This window comes from Myripristis murdjan, chromosome 13, assembly GCF_902150065.1.
Source record: "Myripristis murdjan chromosome 13, fMyrMur1.1, whole genome shotgun sequence".
NCBI classification, from domain to species: domain Eukaryota; kingdom Metazoa; phylum Chordata; class Actinopteri; order Holocentriformes; family Holocentridae; genus Myripristis; species Myripristis murdjan.
The window spans coordinates 15,609,864-15,625,065 of NC_043992.1; the positions used below are offsets into that span (position 1 = coordinate 15,609,864).

General features: G+C 40.3%; 1 protein-coding gene across 3 annotated transcripts in view; it reads left to right on the plus strand.

The window, feature by feature from the left end:
* sik3 (SIK family kinase 3) overlaps positions 1-15,202 on the plus strand; it is a 47,121-nt gene that overhangs the window by 13,475 nt on the left and 18,444 nt on the right. For 2 of the 3 annotated variants that reach the window (XM_030066520.1, XM_030066523.1), the window contains exons 2-12: positions 2,868-2,984; positions 3,803-3,866; positions 4,874-5,035; positions 5,270-5,394; positions 6,114-6,237; positions 7,478-7,596; positions 8,922-9,032; positions 9,209-9,343; positions 10,586-10,666; positions 11,235-11,344; positions 11,990-12,146. In XM_030066520.1, the coding sequence (XP_029922380.1) occupies positions 2,868-2,984; positions 3,803-3,866; positions 4,874-5,035; positions 5,270-5,394; positions 6,114-6,237; positions 7,478-7,596; positions 8,922-9,032; positions 9,209-9,343; positions 10,586-10,666; positions 11,235-11,344; positions 11,990-12,146 (1,305 nt within the window). The remainder of the gene's footprint in view (positions 1-2,867; positions 2,985-3,802; positions 3,867-4,873; positions 5,036-5,269; positions 5,395-6,113; positions 6,238-7,477; positions 7,597-8,921; positions 9,033-9,208; positions 9,344-10,585; positions 10,667-11,234; positions 11,345-11,989; positions 12,147-15,202) is intronic. The other variant, XM_030066522.1, reaches the window with a different exon arrangement.

Genomic DNA, 15,202 nt, shown 5'->3' on the forward strand with positions numbered 1-15,202 from the left:
TGTGCCAGTTGACTCCCATCTGCCCCAGCTGTGCCTCTGTGTCCCTATCTTGTCATCTGGCCATCAATCCAAACTCCCTGGCACTAGGTTTTATAGCTTGGCACGCACTCTGTGATTTCATCCCAATTTCCCTATTTTGAACACATTTGCATGGAGAAGGACTCTGTGTCCTCAGAGTGTGCATAATGCGTGTTTGCTTGGACGTCGGTATACGTTTATGAGTTTGTGTGTGTGTGTGTGTGTGTGTGTGTGTGTGTGTGTGTGTGTGTGTGAGAGTGTGAGAGAGATCCAGATGTCCTGTTGCACTCCAGCTATAGCTTTGTATGATGCAGAGGGGAACAATTACATCTACACAACTGGATAACTGCCAGTGCCGAGAATAGTTTACCGGGTCCTAAAATACCAGAGAGACACGTTGCAAACACACACATAGGCTTCTCTATACATAACAAGGCTTTGACTGATGTAACTTTTTGGAGGCAGATGCTAACACTGATATTTATGGTGGGTATTAGCCAGTATCTCTCAGTACAATATGCATACAATACACAATACAACACAATACATATAAGGTATCACAATACATTACAGTACTCTACAGAATTGACTGGAAATGTGTAAATAGAGCTGAAACTACAACCTACCACATAACACCTGGGTCGACTAATAAAATGCACAGCAGATTATATGATAAACCAGGTGACCGACTGTGTCAAAATAACTTAATCCACAATTCATATTCCACTTCATTAAAACCAAATTAGTACAGTGGACATAACACAATACGCTAAAATGTAGATGTCATAACATCATATGAAAACAAAGTGCATAAACAATGTCAATACTAGGCCTAGAGAATCAATGCAGCATTGTGTGAGAAAACAACATCAGCAGTTGAGCTGTTTCTTTTGATATTTTGTGCTGAATTTCAATCTGTAAATGTGACTGTTTTTGTGCCAAAAAATTGTGAGGTGTTAGTGTGTCTCCATAATTTTGAAATGGCATTTGGACAGTCACCACTGCAATTGTACAAATGTAATTTTTTTTAGGTGGATTAGCAGCTCTCCAGTTGTGTTTTTCATCTGTCTAGTGGTTGGGGAATCACTGGGATCCCTTACTGCCTTTTAAATGAAGAATTAATTCTCATACATTTGGCCATTGAAGCAAATAGATCAAATGTTCAAAGAAACTGAACATGTAAGAAAGCTACCTGTTGATACAAATATTAAATTGAAACGTCTCTTAGAATAATGCCATCAAAACAAGTAATAGCTAACTCACAATAACTCAAAATAACTAGGCTCAGTACTGAGGATGTGTCTTACATAATCATTCTGCTTTCATCTGGTTATGGCCCTGCAGCTTTTGATGGTGGTCTAGGGGGGTAGGGCGGGGTCCACTGCCCAAAGCCCTAAAAATAATGTATATGGCCCTACATAATGCAGTATTTGGTGTTTTTGGATATCAGCCCAAGCCTACTGTTTATCCAGCTGTTTTTGTAAACACACACATTTTGGGGGCTTGACACAGTGACATACCGATATCCAATATGAGCAAACTGATATATTGATGTAACTGTACATGACTACATGTTGGGAAGGAAGACTGGACGTACACACAAGTACACACATACTCCTTTCTCATAGTTTGCTCTTGAAGGGAAAGTACACACACACACACACACACACACACACACACACACACACACACACACACACATGTTCAGGTTAAATGTTATGGTAACATCCCTGGCTCTGCTTTCTCCCTGGAGTCTCCTCTTCCTTCTCCCTCACTTCCCCTTCCTGTCTGCAACAGGAAGTCAGCCTGGTCGGGCCTCAGATGGCCTCATCTTCTTCATTACTGTTAGAGGAAAAGGACAGCTAGGAATGGCACACAACACTATGTGACATGGTTGTCCATCTGAGGTGCAGTGTGTGCGTGTGTGTGCACGTGTCTTAACACACAATGCATGCTTTTCATTTTTTCACACACACCCAGACACAATACACTCGCTTGTCTATTTTTGGCAGAAGCAGTGTTTTTGGGCAGCTCTGCCAGAACATTAGCTCCGCTTGATTTAGTCATTAAAGGCGTCCTCTCATTCCTAAGTGGCAGAGCAAAGCTCCCGTCACACACCATCAGCGTCCACACTGCCGGGCCCATTGTCCAGGGCCCCACAGTTACGTAACAGTGATACTGGCAGTCAAAGGTCACAGCTTAGGTCAGGTTAGCCAAACTCGCGGGAGTTCAGCGATGAAAGCACCATGTTTGACAACACACAGCTTGGTATTCATCATCTGAAGAGGAGCCAGCAATCAAGCTTTGTCATAGATGATTTTTTTAGACTGGTAGTTTGTGGTTGGCTCAGATTGGTTGAAGGAGTTGTTATACCAGTTTTGTTAGACTTTTTGTGTCTATCTGCTAAACCTTCACTCTTGTTTGATGAATTCCCTTTTGATGTCATTTTTCCATGGTCAGCAATACTGTGAGGACACAACTCTGACCTTGAATTACTTACTTTTTGTTGCTTGTCCTTTTTTGGTGATTTAAAAAGTTTATTGTACTGCCGCGCTAATTGTAAGTGTAAACTAAAAAGGCTGACTTGAATGTAAATGCTGCCTGTGGATACACTCAATCAGCAGTGAAACTAAAACATTTTTCATTGTTTTATAAGACGATTTCTTTGTTTTCCCCTGTCTTCCTGTCTTCTCTGCTCACCCCTTGCTCTTTTTCCACCATCACCTCCTCCGTCCTTACTTTTTCATCCTGACGTCCCTCTGACTCCCTCCTCCTGTCTGCCTCATTCTCTCCCTCCCTCACTATTTCGCCCTTCATCTTGCCCTGCGTCCCTTCCTCTCTGCCTCCAGGTGGCTATCAAAATAGTGGACAAGACGCAGCTGGATGATGAAAACCTGAAAAAGATCTTCAGAGAAGTGCAGATCATGAAAATGCTGAGGCACCCCCATATCATCCGCCTCTACCAGGTACACACACACGCGCGTGCACAAGACCAACTGAAAACACAGTGCTCACATGGTACACCTGCGGCCCATGGCCCTGTAGGCAGTAGGAAAGGAACAAGTGTGTTGGTTAAACTGGGAGTGATGTTACCTGCTATTGTTAGATTTATATTTTTTGGGTTTAACTGTGCTCGGCAGATGTTTGTTGGTTTGGGATTATATCGTTATCTATATAAAGCAAGATTATCATAATTATGACAACTATACTAAGATGAGATACTCGTCCGACTCGATCGCAGTGAAGTGCCTTGACCAAGAGCGCCTCAGTGGTATTTTGTGAGCAGAGGGAGAGTTTTGTTAACTACATATTTCATTTGTTTTCCCCACGCAGACTTTTCCAGCCGTATGGGGATTCAAACTAAATAGTCCCATCTGCAGACCGCTTCTCTAGCATCTTATCTAAAGCCACCCACATGGACTGAAACATAGTCAAATCACTTTACTGCATATTTTTTTAAATTGTAAGAATACCTTCACAAGATTTACTGTTTTTTTTTTTTTTTTTTTTTTTTTTTTTTAATTCTCCACATTTGTACACTCAACTCTGCACTAACATATGGCAGCTTGTTCAGTTTAAATTTTCCTGTCTGTTTGTATGTCAGACGCGGTATACTTGTGTGTTGTCTGCAACAATCAAAGGGAATCACAGTAGTCAGTCTTATAGGAATTGTCAGTTGTGTTATTTCCTATGTAATTAACAGGGCACACATTACACCACCCACTGGTAGATGTGAGCCTGTTAGGAGTTGATCCTGGCTCTTACTGTCTGTCTGTGTCTTCAGGTTATGGAAACAGAGAGGATGATCTATCTAGTAACAGAATATGCCAGCGGCGGAGAGATATTTGGTAAGGGAGTTCCTTGTTATTGTGTTTTTTGTGGACTGTCTCACTTTGTATTCACTTTGTGCCTGTGTGCATGTTCCCTCCCTGCAGTTTTGACCCATGTCCAAATACACAGATACTGCAAAATAACAGAGGAGGCTGCAAAATAAAAACTGCCTGAATTTAAAGCAAGGTGCATTAAAATGTCTTAAATACAGTTTCTAGAAGTTTTATTTCTTCCTGTCATCCTGTGACAGGTTTATTTGTGCTGCATTTCAGCTCATACATTATATAATACGATTAGTAGTAGGGCTGGGCAATATGGACAAAATCAAATATCTAGATAGCTTAACTGAATTATACGTCAATATTGATATTGTGATGATATTGTAGGGATGCCTGTTGGTGGTATAAGTTATCTAAACACAAGACATTTTTGGCAAACAATCATTAGTAATGTGGATAGAATGACCAATCAGGTAGAGGCAAATAACAGAACAGTTATATAAATCTAATAACTTCAAAAAATGTCATCTCTTCACTGTTATGCAGCCTTTAAAACCAGGAAAATACAACACATATCAGAATATTCCATTATCCAAAATCCCAGACAATATCTAGGCTCATATCACAATATTTTCACTGGAAAGAAAAAAACAGTTACAGTGAGAATATGATTTTTGCCGCAGTGTTTTGTTTGGAGAATATGATCTGTAGGATGTCTCTGTAGCACCGCACTACTGTTTTTATATTTATGATTCTATTTCTCATGTATTTTACCTTGCAAATCCTGCAATTTGGTTGTTACACTTAGCCATGTTGCAATTTTGATAATTTTTCAATTAATTGTTGAGGCCCAGCTTTAACCTGTATTCACCTGCTCAGTCTGTTTGTCCTCTCAGTTACCAACTCACAGCACACAAACTAGAAAACAAACACCTGTGCTTGAATTCTCTTAATCTCTGAAGTGTATTTTGTGTGTGTGTGTGTGTGTGTGTGTGTGTGTGTGTGTGTGTGTGTGTGTCCTGTAGACCATCTGGTGGCCCACGGGCGCATGGCGGAGAAAGATGCCAGGAAGAAGTTCAAGCAGATCGTGGCAGCAGTCCACTTTTGCCACTGCCGCAACATCGTCCACCGAGACCTGAAGGCTGAGAATCTGCTGCTGGACCACAACCTCAACATCAAGATTGCAGGTGTGTGTGTGTGTGTGTGTGTGTGTGTGCGCGCGTGTCTGGCTGCCTGCTTGTGTGCATCTTGTGTGCCTGAGGGTACACAGGTGGGTGACTCAGGTTTGCGTTTTTTTTTTTTGCTGTCTTGGTGCGTGGGCGAAGGCAAGTGTCAGCGTGTGCTTTGTGAGCATTTTGCTAAGGTGATTGAATTTCCCCAGTTGAGGACAGTGATAAGACTGAATAAACCTCTTCTTCCAGACTTTGGCTTCAGTAACCTGTTTTCCCGAGGCCAGCTGCTGAAGACGTGGTGTGGCAGCCCTCCATACGCCGCTCCAGAACTCTTTGAGGGCAAGGAGTATGACGGACCCAAAGTAGACATATGGGTGAGTAAATTTTTTTCAGGCGGCAAGGAAAATCAATTGAATTAAATCAAATAAAAAGAAGTACATACTGTCATTAGGAGGAAAATGCCTGAGGTAATCAACCCATGAACCCAAGGGATACAGCAAGGACCATGTATTAACACAGCTCTATGTAACAAATGTTTAGAGGACGGGATAACTAGCAGGAAACAGAGCGCTCATGTTTGTAAAAAATACCCTATCGAAGTGCTTCACTAGGCGACAGACTCAGTATGAAGGTAGTAGTTGCCAATAAGAGTAGAGTTTATTTACCAAAGCCCTAATCACAATCACGCTAATTTTTGACCCCAGGTTTAAGGAGATAACATCACATAGGCAAGATTTAGAAAGCGTTTGAAGCCTCAGAAATCAACACTTTCCACCCTGAACGGTGGATATTTGCTTTCATATAGCAGCATTTTCAAAAGGAACAGTTTAACCCTGATGAGTTGACAAAATCACAAATAAATGTTAGTCCTCTACGATGTCTAATTTTGATTAGTGTTGCAGTGACCGGTCTTGAATGAAACCCAGAGAGTAATCAAAGAGCCTTTGACTACACGGACAAAACTGTGTTATTACCTAACTATTTAATAAGCATAAATGTGCATCCTGTAACCAAAAATTGTATTTCGGCTTTTACAGGCTAAATGGTGACTGTTGTCACGTTCCTTCATCACTTTTCTCCTCTCCCTGTTTAGAGCCTGGGTGTGGTGCTCTATGTGTTGGTGTGTGGCGCGCTGCCCTTCGACGGTAGCACCCTCCAGAATCTGCGGGCGCGTGTTCTCAGCGGCAAGTTCCGCATCCCCTTCTTCATGTCCACAGGTAGGACTGAAAAAAGATTGTGTACCGTCAGCTCTCACTCCCCTAGCTCCATCTCTCAGCACCTCCCTCCTCCAGACTTCCTCCTTAACAATGAAATATGTAGTTAACTATGTTTCCATCCAAGTGCCAAGTAAGTTTTAAGTGAATTTTAAAATATCTCGATAAAATAATATGCAAATTAGGTGCCGTTGAAGCTAATAAACAGGCTTTCTCAACACAGAACGGAGCTGAGAAGATGAGAAAAATGGCCTGCAAGAATTAGTTGTCATTGTTCTTTCACATCAGTTGATGCTGGATATACTGAAATGTACCTTGGTACATAGAAGCATAAGTGCATTAAACATTCCAGAGAGGTTGTCATGAATATATTTAACAGATTGCCTTTTGGGTGCAAATATGGCCCTGTCATTTATTTTGTTTTTGTTGATATTCATTGCAATTCCTTAAACAACAAAGTATCATGTGAGTGTGAAAACGTCCTTGCAATACTAGGAAAATTCCACCAAAATATTCAATTTCTGTTCATCCCTTTTAAGACGTTAGATGATAGCGTTCTTAGAAACCCAGCTGTTGAGGTACAAAGTGGTTTGTACTTTGAGTCCATGTTTATGCCAAGTAGGCCTTAATGTCTTGGTTCAGCACAGAGATTTTTATACACCACAGTACACCACACCATAGTTCTTATGTCTCTGCTGACCACTGTACACCGTGGCAGTTAAAGCACATCAGCTTTGAACAGGCTCCTGATTGGCTGCCCCTCAAACTGACTCTACACAAAGTGATTGCATCAAAATATTTTCAGAATCTCCCCGTTGTTTCTCTGCTGCTTGAATCTATAGACTAGACTAAGCTGTAAACATAATGCCATTTTCATGAGTCATCTCTTGATGAATTTTAAACTTGGTCCATTATGTAAGTGAGTGAGCATGTTTTAGGTTAAAGCATTAAATCTGATCAAAACATCTAAATGCTCTAAATACAGTAATATCTGATTTTAGCCAAGAAATATCACTCAAAATGGCTAGGGTGTCATATTTATTAAAACATCAGCTATTTTGGCTGATCAAAGTCATTCTTGGCAAGTAAATTTTTTTTAGTTTACCAGCCCTTGGCAGGCCCTTGAAGTTAAACTTGGACACTAATGATTATTCCGTTATCAGATTATATGTCTTACATTGCACTTTCATATGAAAATGCACCTCTGTTTGTTAATGTGTGTGTGCTGTTTGTGGGTTTTCAGACTGTGAGTACCTGATCAGACACATGCTGGTGCTGGAGCCCAGCAGACGGCTGTCCATGGAGCAGATCTGTAAGAACAAGTGGATGAGACAGGGAGACCCGGACCCAGACTTTGACAGGGTGAGGCGTCTTCGCATGATTTCACCCTACAGCAGTGATTTCACCCGCAGTAAACACCTGCCATCGCTTCGAAGTGAAGAAGGAAACCTTTTTTGGTTCACCAGCCAAAACGGCTGTACATTTCACAGTTCATCAGTCTTTTTCACTCCCTTTTCAACCAACTGCATTTTTAAAAAATAGAAAAGGAGCTCTATATTGTGGTGGATACCTGCCATATATGTGAGGTAGAGCAGATAAAAGCCATTGCTAAAATTTACGACATTTGTTAGTATGTGATATTGCTATTTTTCCATCCTCCTAGGAAGACACTGGTTTTGACCACTTCCTGTCACTGAATTTATTTAACTCTAGAAGTTGGGGATGCTCCTTTTTGATGTGAAGATGTGAGACTTGTCAGCAGTAGTTTTTCAGAAGACTCCGATATACATAAATGTCACAACACAGTTTACGCGACATAGTTGTGCATTTTCGTGGATTTCGTGACAGGAAAGTTTCCTGTATGTCCAACCATTGTAGCTCCCATCATATAAGACTGTGTAATGGGTTGTGAAAACCACTGACGCAATGGTAGTAGAACCACTTAATATATACATGCAAAGTTGAAAGATCAGATATACTTTATTGTCCCCTTAGGGATTTTTTTTCAAAGGGCTCAAAATCACTGCATCACATAACATTCACCTCCAGGCACACTTAACAGCATCATACATTAACATTAGGATGGAATGATATGGTGCAATTAATTCCATAAATTTTGCGACTGCGACATGACTCACGACTTCAATAGGAATGACAACCTCCACACCACAAGTTCCATTTTCACTGTTAGCAGAGTCTTCATTCACAGCGTTTAACATGACATAATCACAGCACACGTACTTTCTCCTTTTGTGTGGACAACCGCACCACGGGCACACACTTTTTATTTAGTACACCTGCAGGTCATCAACTCATCAGGTAGGTCACATGATTACATTACGTCACTAAATAAATCAGTGCTTACCGTAACGAAAAAAACAAAGCTTATTCTCAGGGGCATAATAACAAAAACAAATGAAATGAGAGCACATCTCTCAACATTCACTGAAAAAGATATCAAAATGATGATGATGTGATTTACACTAGGGTCCGCACCAAACAAACATGGCTTTCTACATCTGGAAAACACAATCTGTAGGCCAGGGCATCTCCACAGCACCACAACCTTTTTTTTATTGTAATTATTATATTATAAAGTGTTTTGTGACAATCAAATGCTTTATACTTTGCTCTTCTTTTACTTGTCATCATTTCCCCCTTCATGTCCCCCTCCTCCCTCCATCCAGTTGATAGCAGAGTGCGAACAGGTGAAAACAGAGAGAGAGACGGAGCTTATCAACGAGCAGGTGTTGATGGCCATGTCTGAGATGGGTCTGGATAGAGAGCGCACACTCCAGGTAAGAGTTGTTCTGTCAAGTATCATGTTTGCCTTCAGCCCTCTGCTCCAACTTCAGTTGATTTTGCCAGGCTTTGATCAAACACACTTTAAAACACATCCAGTCAGTCAGGGGAAGTAGAGTTGGGAGTATAAACCAAATAGCAGGGTTTCTCAGTGAATTTGTTCTCTCTCCAGTCTCTACACACAGATGCATATGATCACTACAGTGCCATCTACAGCCTGCTGGCTGACCGCCTCAAGAAACACAAGACCCTGCGTGTTGCCCCGCCCACACCGCGCCCCATTGGCTATCCCCTCAACCCTGTACAGGTAAAGGTCAAATTATACTTAAGTGTTGCTGATGTTACGCTTTTGTGGCCTAAAAGGAGTGAACATTTATAGTTGTGCAGTGGAGGATCTATGCACACACTGAGCTGATCACTTGAACAGTGTCAAGGTTGCATTAACTCCACACTTATAATAAAGAACTAACAAAATTTACCACAGTTTCAGGACCAATAGTTTTTCCAGTCTAATGTCAGAGCTGTCAGATGGTTGGCTCTGACTTATTTGAGACTAGCCATTATGTTAAGTTTTCTGAAACTTTTTTCATAATTTGAGGGGATTCAAGCTGTTACATTAACCCACACTCTTCTGGAGTAGCTTAAAATCAAAGTGCTGCAATGACAATATATTAATTAATATTTAATTTTGAAGGGTGGTCATAGTTTAAGTCAAACTTGCATGAATTTATGCATGTTACTCCTGTAAAAAATAACAATAACCAACTTGAAATAGCTGCTTTACCTGAATAATATTAGTGTAAGTAAGACATTGGCTGACAAAAATATTTTTTATATTGATAGATTATCAACTATGACACAAGTTTCTCAACTCTCGTGTTTTATATACCCCGGTTGTAACCAGCAATCAGCAGGGCTTTGCCGTTCCATATCTCTCTGACCATTCAGTGGTCTGCATTGTTGCACCAGAAGCTTTAGTTTTAGTTTAGCTTAACTTTAGTTTTTTAGCTTTAGAGAAGTTCTTCATCTTCACAAATGCTGGTTGGACCATCTGAGACCTCATGACTAACATCTATGAGTTCTTCCAACCAGTGTTAGTTGAGGTTGAGTAACCATGTAGTCTAGTGGGGCGGTAGTTTGAGTGTGTTATCACTGGCCTAGTGGCTACCTCTGCTCTAGTCAGTATTCTACATTTGTGACTTGAGCTGTTATGTCAACAGGACCTTTTGCATGGGGGCAGCATTAGGTTTTGTGTTTGTTTTGATGGCCTCTATTGAAGACAACAGTTTTTTTTTTTTTTTTTTGTACTGTTTTTCATTTGACTTTCCATGATTGCAACAATCTAATACAGTCAAGTCCAGCCTTAGAGAGTGGAGTTGATTGGCTTTTCCCCATATCTGTCAATCACACTTGTCTAAGAGGATTATTGGCCACTTAGGGCAATCTTCACATGTCCTGTGTGTGTGTGTGTGTGTGTGTGTGTGTGTGTGTGTGTGTGTGTGTGTGTGCGTGTGCGTGCGCGCGCGCTCATGTGTGTGCATGCATGCAGCAGACGGACCAGCAGGGTAATCCAGTTAGCATGACTGTCCCCCACGTCCAGCTCATCAACCCGGAAAACCAGATCGTTGAGGTGAGTGGCCAAGGCGGTTGCCCCAGCTATTGTCATAACGATGTTCAGCAGTGATGATTTGAGAAGCAGCAGGTGGCTAGCATGAATGGCACCATGCTTGATGGACTAGCTAGGAATCACCATGACAATGCTAGGTGGCATCAATCAGTCACCATGACAGCATCCGGTCCATATGGTAAATGAATGATGCACAAATTTGCTGTCACAGGCTTGTGTGGCCATGCAGTGTTTACTACGGTTTACTACTGTTGGCATAGTTTGGGACCCATCTCCTAGTCTTCACACACATACTCACACACAAACTTCAGCAAACACACAGAGCTTGAAAGCTGACTCACAAATGCTGTGAAACCCAAGCATGCGTCAGATCCCTGCATTGCAGCAGGGATTATAATAGCACACCTGATCTTTAAAACATGCATGCTCTAACCGCGTTTAGAACATACATATGATTCTGTTTGCGTACATTTACAGACATGCATTCACACAAGCATGCCTCTGAGTAAAGACTCACACACACTCCAAAAGGTCATTACTAAATATTTGTTTGTGTGTATTGATTGTTTAGCCGGAGGGCAGCATGGCATTGGACAGCGATGAGGGGGAAGAGCCATCTCCCGAGGCCATGGCTCGTTACCTGTCAATGAGGCGGCACACTGTGGGAGTACCAGACCCCAGGTAACACACACACCCTTTCATTGGCCATCAATGATGTCGCTGTTATTGTTAAAGTTTCACTTGTGGTCTATTTATCCTCTCACCTTTGTGTTATCACATGACCACTCGTTGTTATGTTCAATAGATACTGAGGAATGGCCTCAGTATCTATTGAACATCATATCTATCTAGGTTTTATTTTGGAGCTGGTGCATATAAACTCTATTCTTTGTACAGTAGCTCAAATAACCTAATATCCTGACAATCAGAAACACAGATAATTTAAATTTACCCAAGATACTGACTCATATAAACATGTTATCCAGTGATAATCAAGTTATCCGGTTATCTTAGTAGTCCAATAGCATCCTGTGGGATGCTTTTGTTTCTACTAAGTAAGTCATGCCGTGGTGGCAAGTTCTGAAGAGATCAGATAGTTGTAACCAGCTTATTCTTGCAATAAATCATTGATGTACAATCAGATAGGCAGATATTATGTTTATTGGTTGGTACTTTTATCCAGGAATAGTGGAAAGTGCATCACTAATTGTGCATTTAACCCAAGTAAGACCATACAGGCTAGTAATATTAGTGATATGGGAACACGGAGTGTATGTAAACATAGTCATTGAGTCCTTTCTGTCTTTGTGCTTCCTCCCCCATCAGGACAGAGATGCAAGAGGAGCTCCAGAAGCTGCCACCAGGCTTCCCTCGTGGTGCTGTGCCCCAGCCCCCCTTCCCTCCGCTGGCCCCCACCATGGGCCACATGCACACTCTCATGCCCACGCAGAGCCTGCAGCCAACACAACAGCTGGAGTACAAGGTACAGTAGGTTAGATTAGGATTTGGGCGTGGATAAAGACACTTGCATGGCTCATCAAGCCAAGCACCTCATAGTCCCATATTTTCCTACAGTAAAATTTCACGTGCAAATGATGCTTAATCATTATTTCTTTGTCAAATGTGTTTCCTTCACAAGATGTAATAGAATTTCTTTCTTTCTTTTTTGTTTGTTTGTGTTTTTGTTGTTTTTTTGTTTTCACAAATTTCACTGAAGATATAAACAGTACAGCATAACAACATCAACACAAGAAAAAATACAGTAAGATAAAAAAATAAGAAATACAAAGTAGAGAATAACAATGAATAGTTTTATGGAAATATATTCACTCAAATACATTTCAATTATGTAGGAATTTAGCCAATGTCACGTCTCATATAAGTGCTCCATTTTTCCCAGTTCTTTTAAAATGCATTCTCTCAGACTCTCATGAGTTAGGGCTATGTGATATTAAGATGTATATCGTGCAATAGTACAAAAAACTTCTATTGTTCCTTATGGCTACATTCACTGAAACAAAAAGTTTGCTCAAAAGCTGTAGAATTTTAGGACGAGCTGGCAACATCCGAATAGATATGCAAACCTCCTCGGTTCCAGCTGGTCGAGGAGACATGAAAATCGGCAACATGTTGTCGACATCGACCTGTACAAAACACAAAGGAGCACAGAGGAGTGTAGTGGACCTCGGCGGTCTGGTCTGATCCCTACGTGCCGTTACAGTTTTGGAGAGGTGCAGTAATTCTCTGCAGGAACCATACACACCTGCGGTGTAGCTATGGCTGCATTTTGACAGAACAGTAATTGGCTTAGGTAATTGATTGTAGAAATGTTGCTCCATATGGTGCATTAATGGCGCTGTTGCTTCCGGGGAAAAAGCAAATAAAAGGAGCCAAATAAAAGGAGAAAAATAGAGAATATGATTAAGTACCTTTTTTATTTGTCAAGTATGTAACTCAAAATGTAATAAGAAGTAGGCCTTTCTGTATGGTCATTTTATCTAAACTATTCATTCGTGTAACTTAAAGAAATTGTGCTGTATCGTTATCAGGATATGAAATGACATATATTGGGATATGAGAATAAGGTCATATTTCACAGGCCTATCATAAGGTATGTCATCTTTTCCATAAAAAAAATGTCTTGGACCATTTCCAGTCCCTACTCCTGTTTTGATGAGTTTACATTAAGCTGATTTCTGGGAACGACTTTCTTACTTGGTGCAAGTACAACTTTTGTGAAGTAGAAACCTTCTCTCACCACAACTGCATCAGTATTCCCAAGATACATTACAGGGCAGGTATTTGGTATTTCATATCCCAAAATATTTTGAACAGCTGCATTAACATTCTCCCGGTATGACCTTATCTTTGTACAGTTCTAGAAAATATGCGAGTGGTCAGCCTCTATGCTCCCACACAGCCTCCAACAGTGTTGTTGTGCAGCAAGTTGCCTGCTTTTTATTTTGGGTGTTATGAAAAAGAGAGTTAAATTCTTCCAGCAGAATTCCCTCCATACTGCTAGTGAGTTTATGGATATACATTGTGTCTCACACATTTGATATCATTCTTCCTCTGTAATTTGAATCTTTAACTCTGTAGAGCATTGATTTTCCCCCCTGCCCGGTTAGGGTTAAGAGCCCCATCATATATTTGTCTCCCACCAAACCTGTTAAACCTGTACCTTCCTTTTACATTTCTTTAAATGGAGACTCATAATCAGGTCTTTACCAACAGGCCAGAGGTCTGAGTTAGGCCGGATAAAAATATTCCCTAACATTTGGTAAAGCCTTTCCTCTCTTACCTTGAGGTTGTTGAAGTGTCTTAAATTTTATTCTTGGCTTTTTGCTTTCCTAAATGAATCTAGAGATCATCTTATCCCAGGCTATGAATTTGTTTTGGGGAACATTAATTGGGAGAGACTAGAATAAATACAGTAGCTCAGGTAGGATATTCATTTTAACTATTTGTATTATGTAGTCATTATTTGAATTGCAGAGTAAACCTAAAAGTAAGTAAATGAGATTCCTGTCAAAGTGGAAATAAGAAAGCGCCGCATCATGTCATCTTACACGTCATATGAATGAATGGTATGTAGGGAAATGGCATGCAGATATTTGGGGCATGTAGCTTTATATTCTTTTAAGAGTCACGCCACAATGTTCATTCAAGCTCACATTGGTCATTTAGCTTAACACCACTGGTTCTACAAAGGGGCTAATGAACTTTCACATACCCCAACAAAATGAAAATTAGTTGGAGGCGATCAGCCCAAACTTCTGTAATCTTTCCCTTGCTCGATGCACAGTCTTGTTCCCGTCTTAACTCTGATGGAACTGCGTTCTTAACTGTATGCAAGGCTTAAGTTGGTGGAGACTGGTTTTTCTTTTGTGTTATATAGATTGCGACATTGATGTTGCAGATGCAGTATTTTATTGCCTTAAAGCTGAGTCTGTAGGTCTGCAAAGAGTCTTAAATGTTAAATTGAATAATCTAAATTCAGAGCCTTAAAAGCTCTTAATTTGTATTTGAGAAAAAACAGGTGACTTCTGACATCCCTGAAGTTCTAGCTGTTTTTTTTTTTTTTTTTTTTTTTTTTAAGATAAGATAAGATATTCCTTTATTAGTCCCACAGTGGGGAAATTTCAAGCATTACAGCAGCAAAGTGGATAGCAAAATATGAAGCATAATTTACATTATAAACAGTATAAACAGATAATAAATAGCAAAAAGCAATATAAACACTATAAACAAGGAATATAGAAAAAATAGAAATATGAACAATTTAAACAACAGAAGAAAATAGCCTAAACCTGAGATTTTAGATTAACTTTTAGATTTTGTCGCTATATGACTTCTCTAGTGAGAAAGCTGTGTTTCATGTACACATACTTTTGTGTTTATTATTATTACTGTTATCATTATTATTAATAGCTTATTTTGGAAAGCACTAAAAATGCCATCAGTTTATCTTGCAGAAACCTGCAGTCCCCATGTAATATTTGTGTGTCACTGTATAAAGTGTCTGTGTGTCAGTTGTAT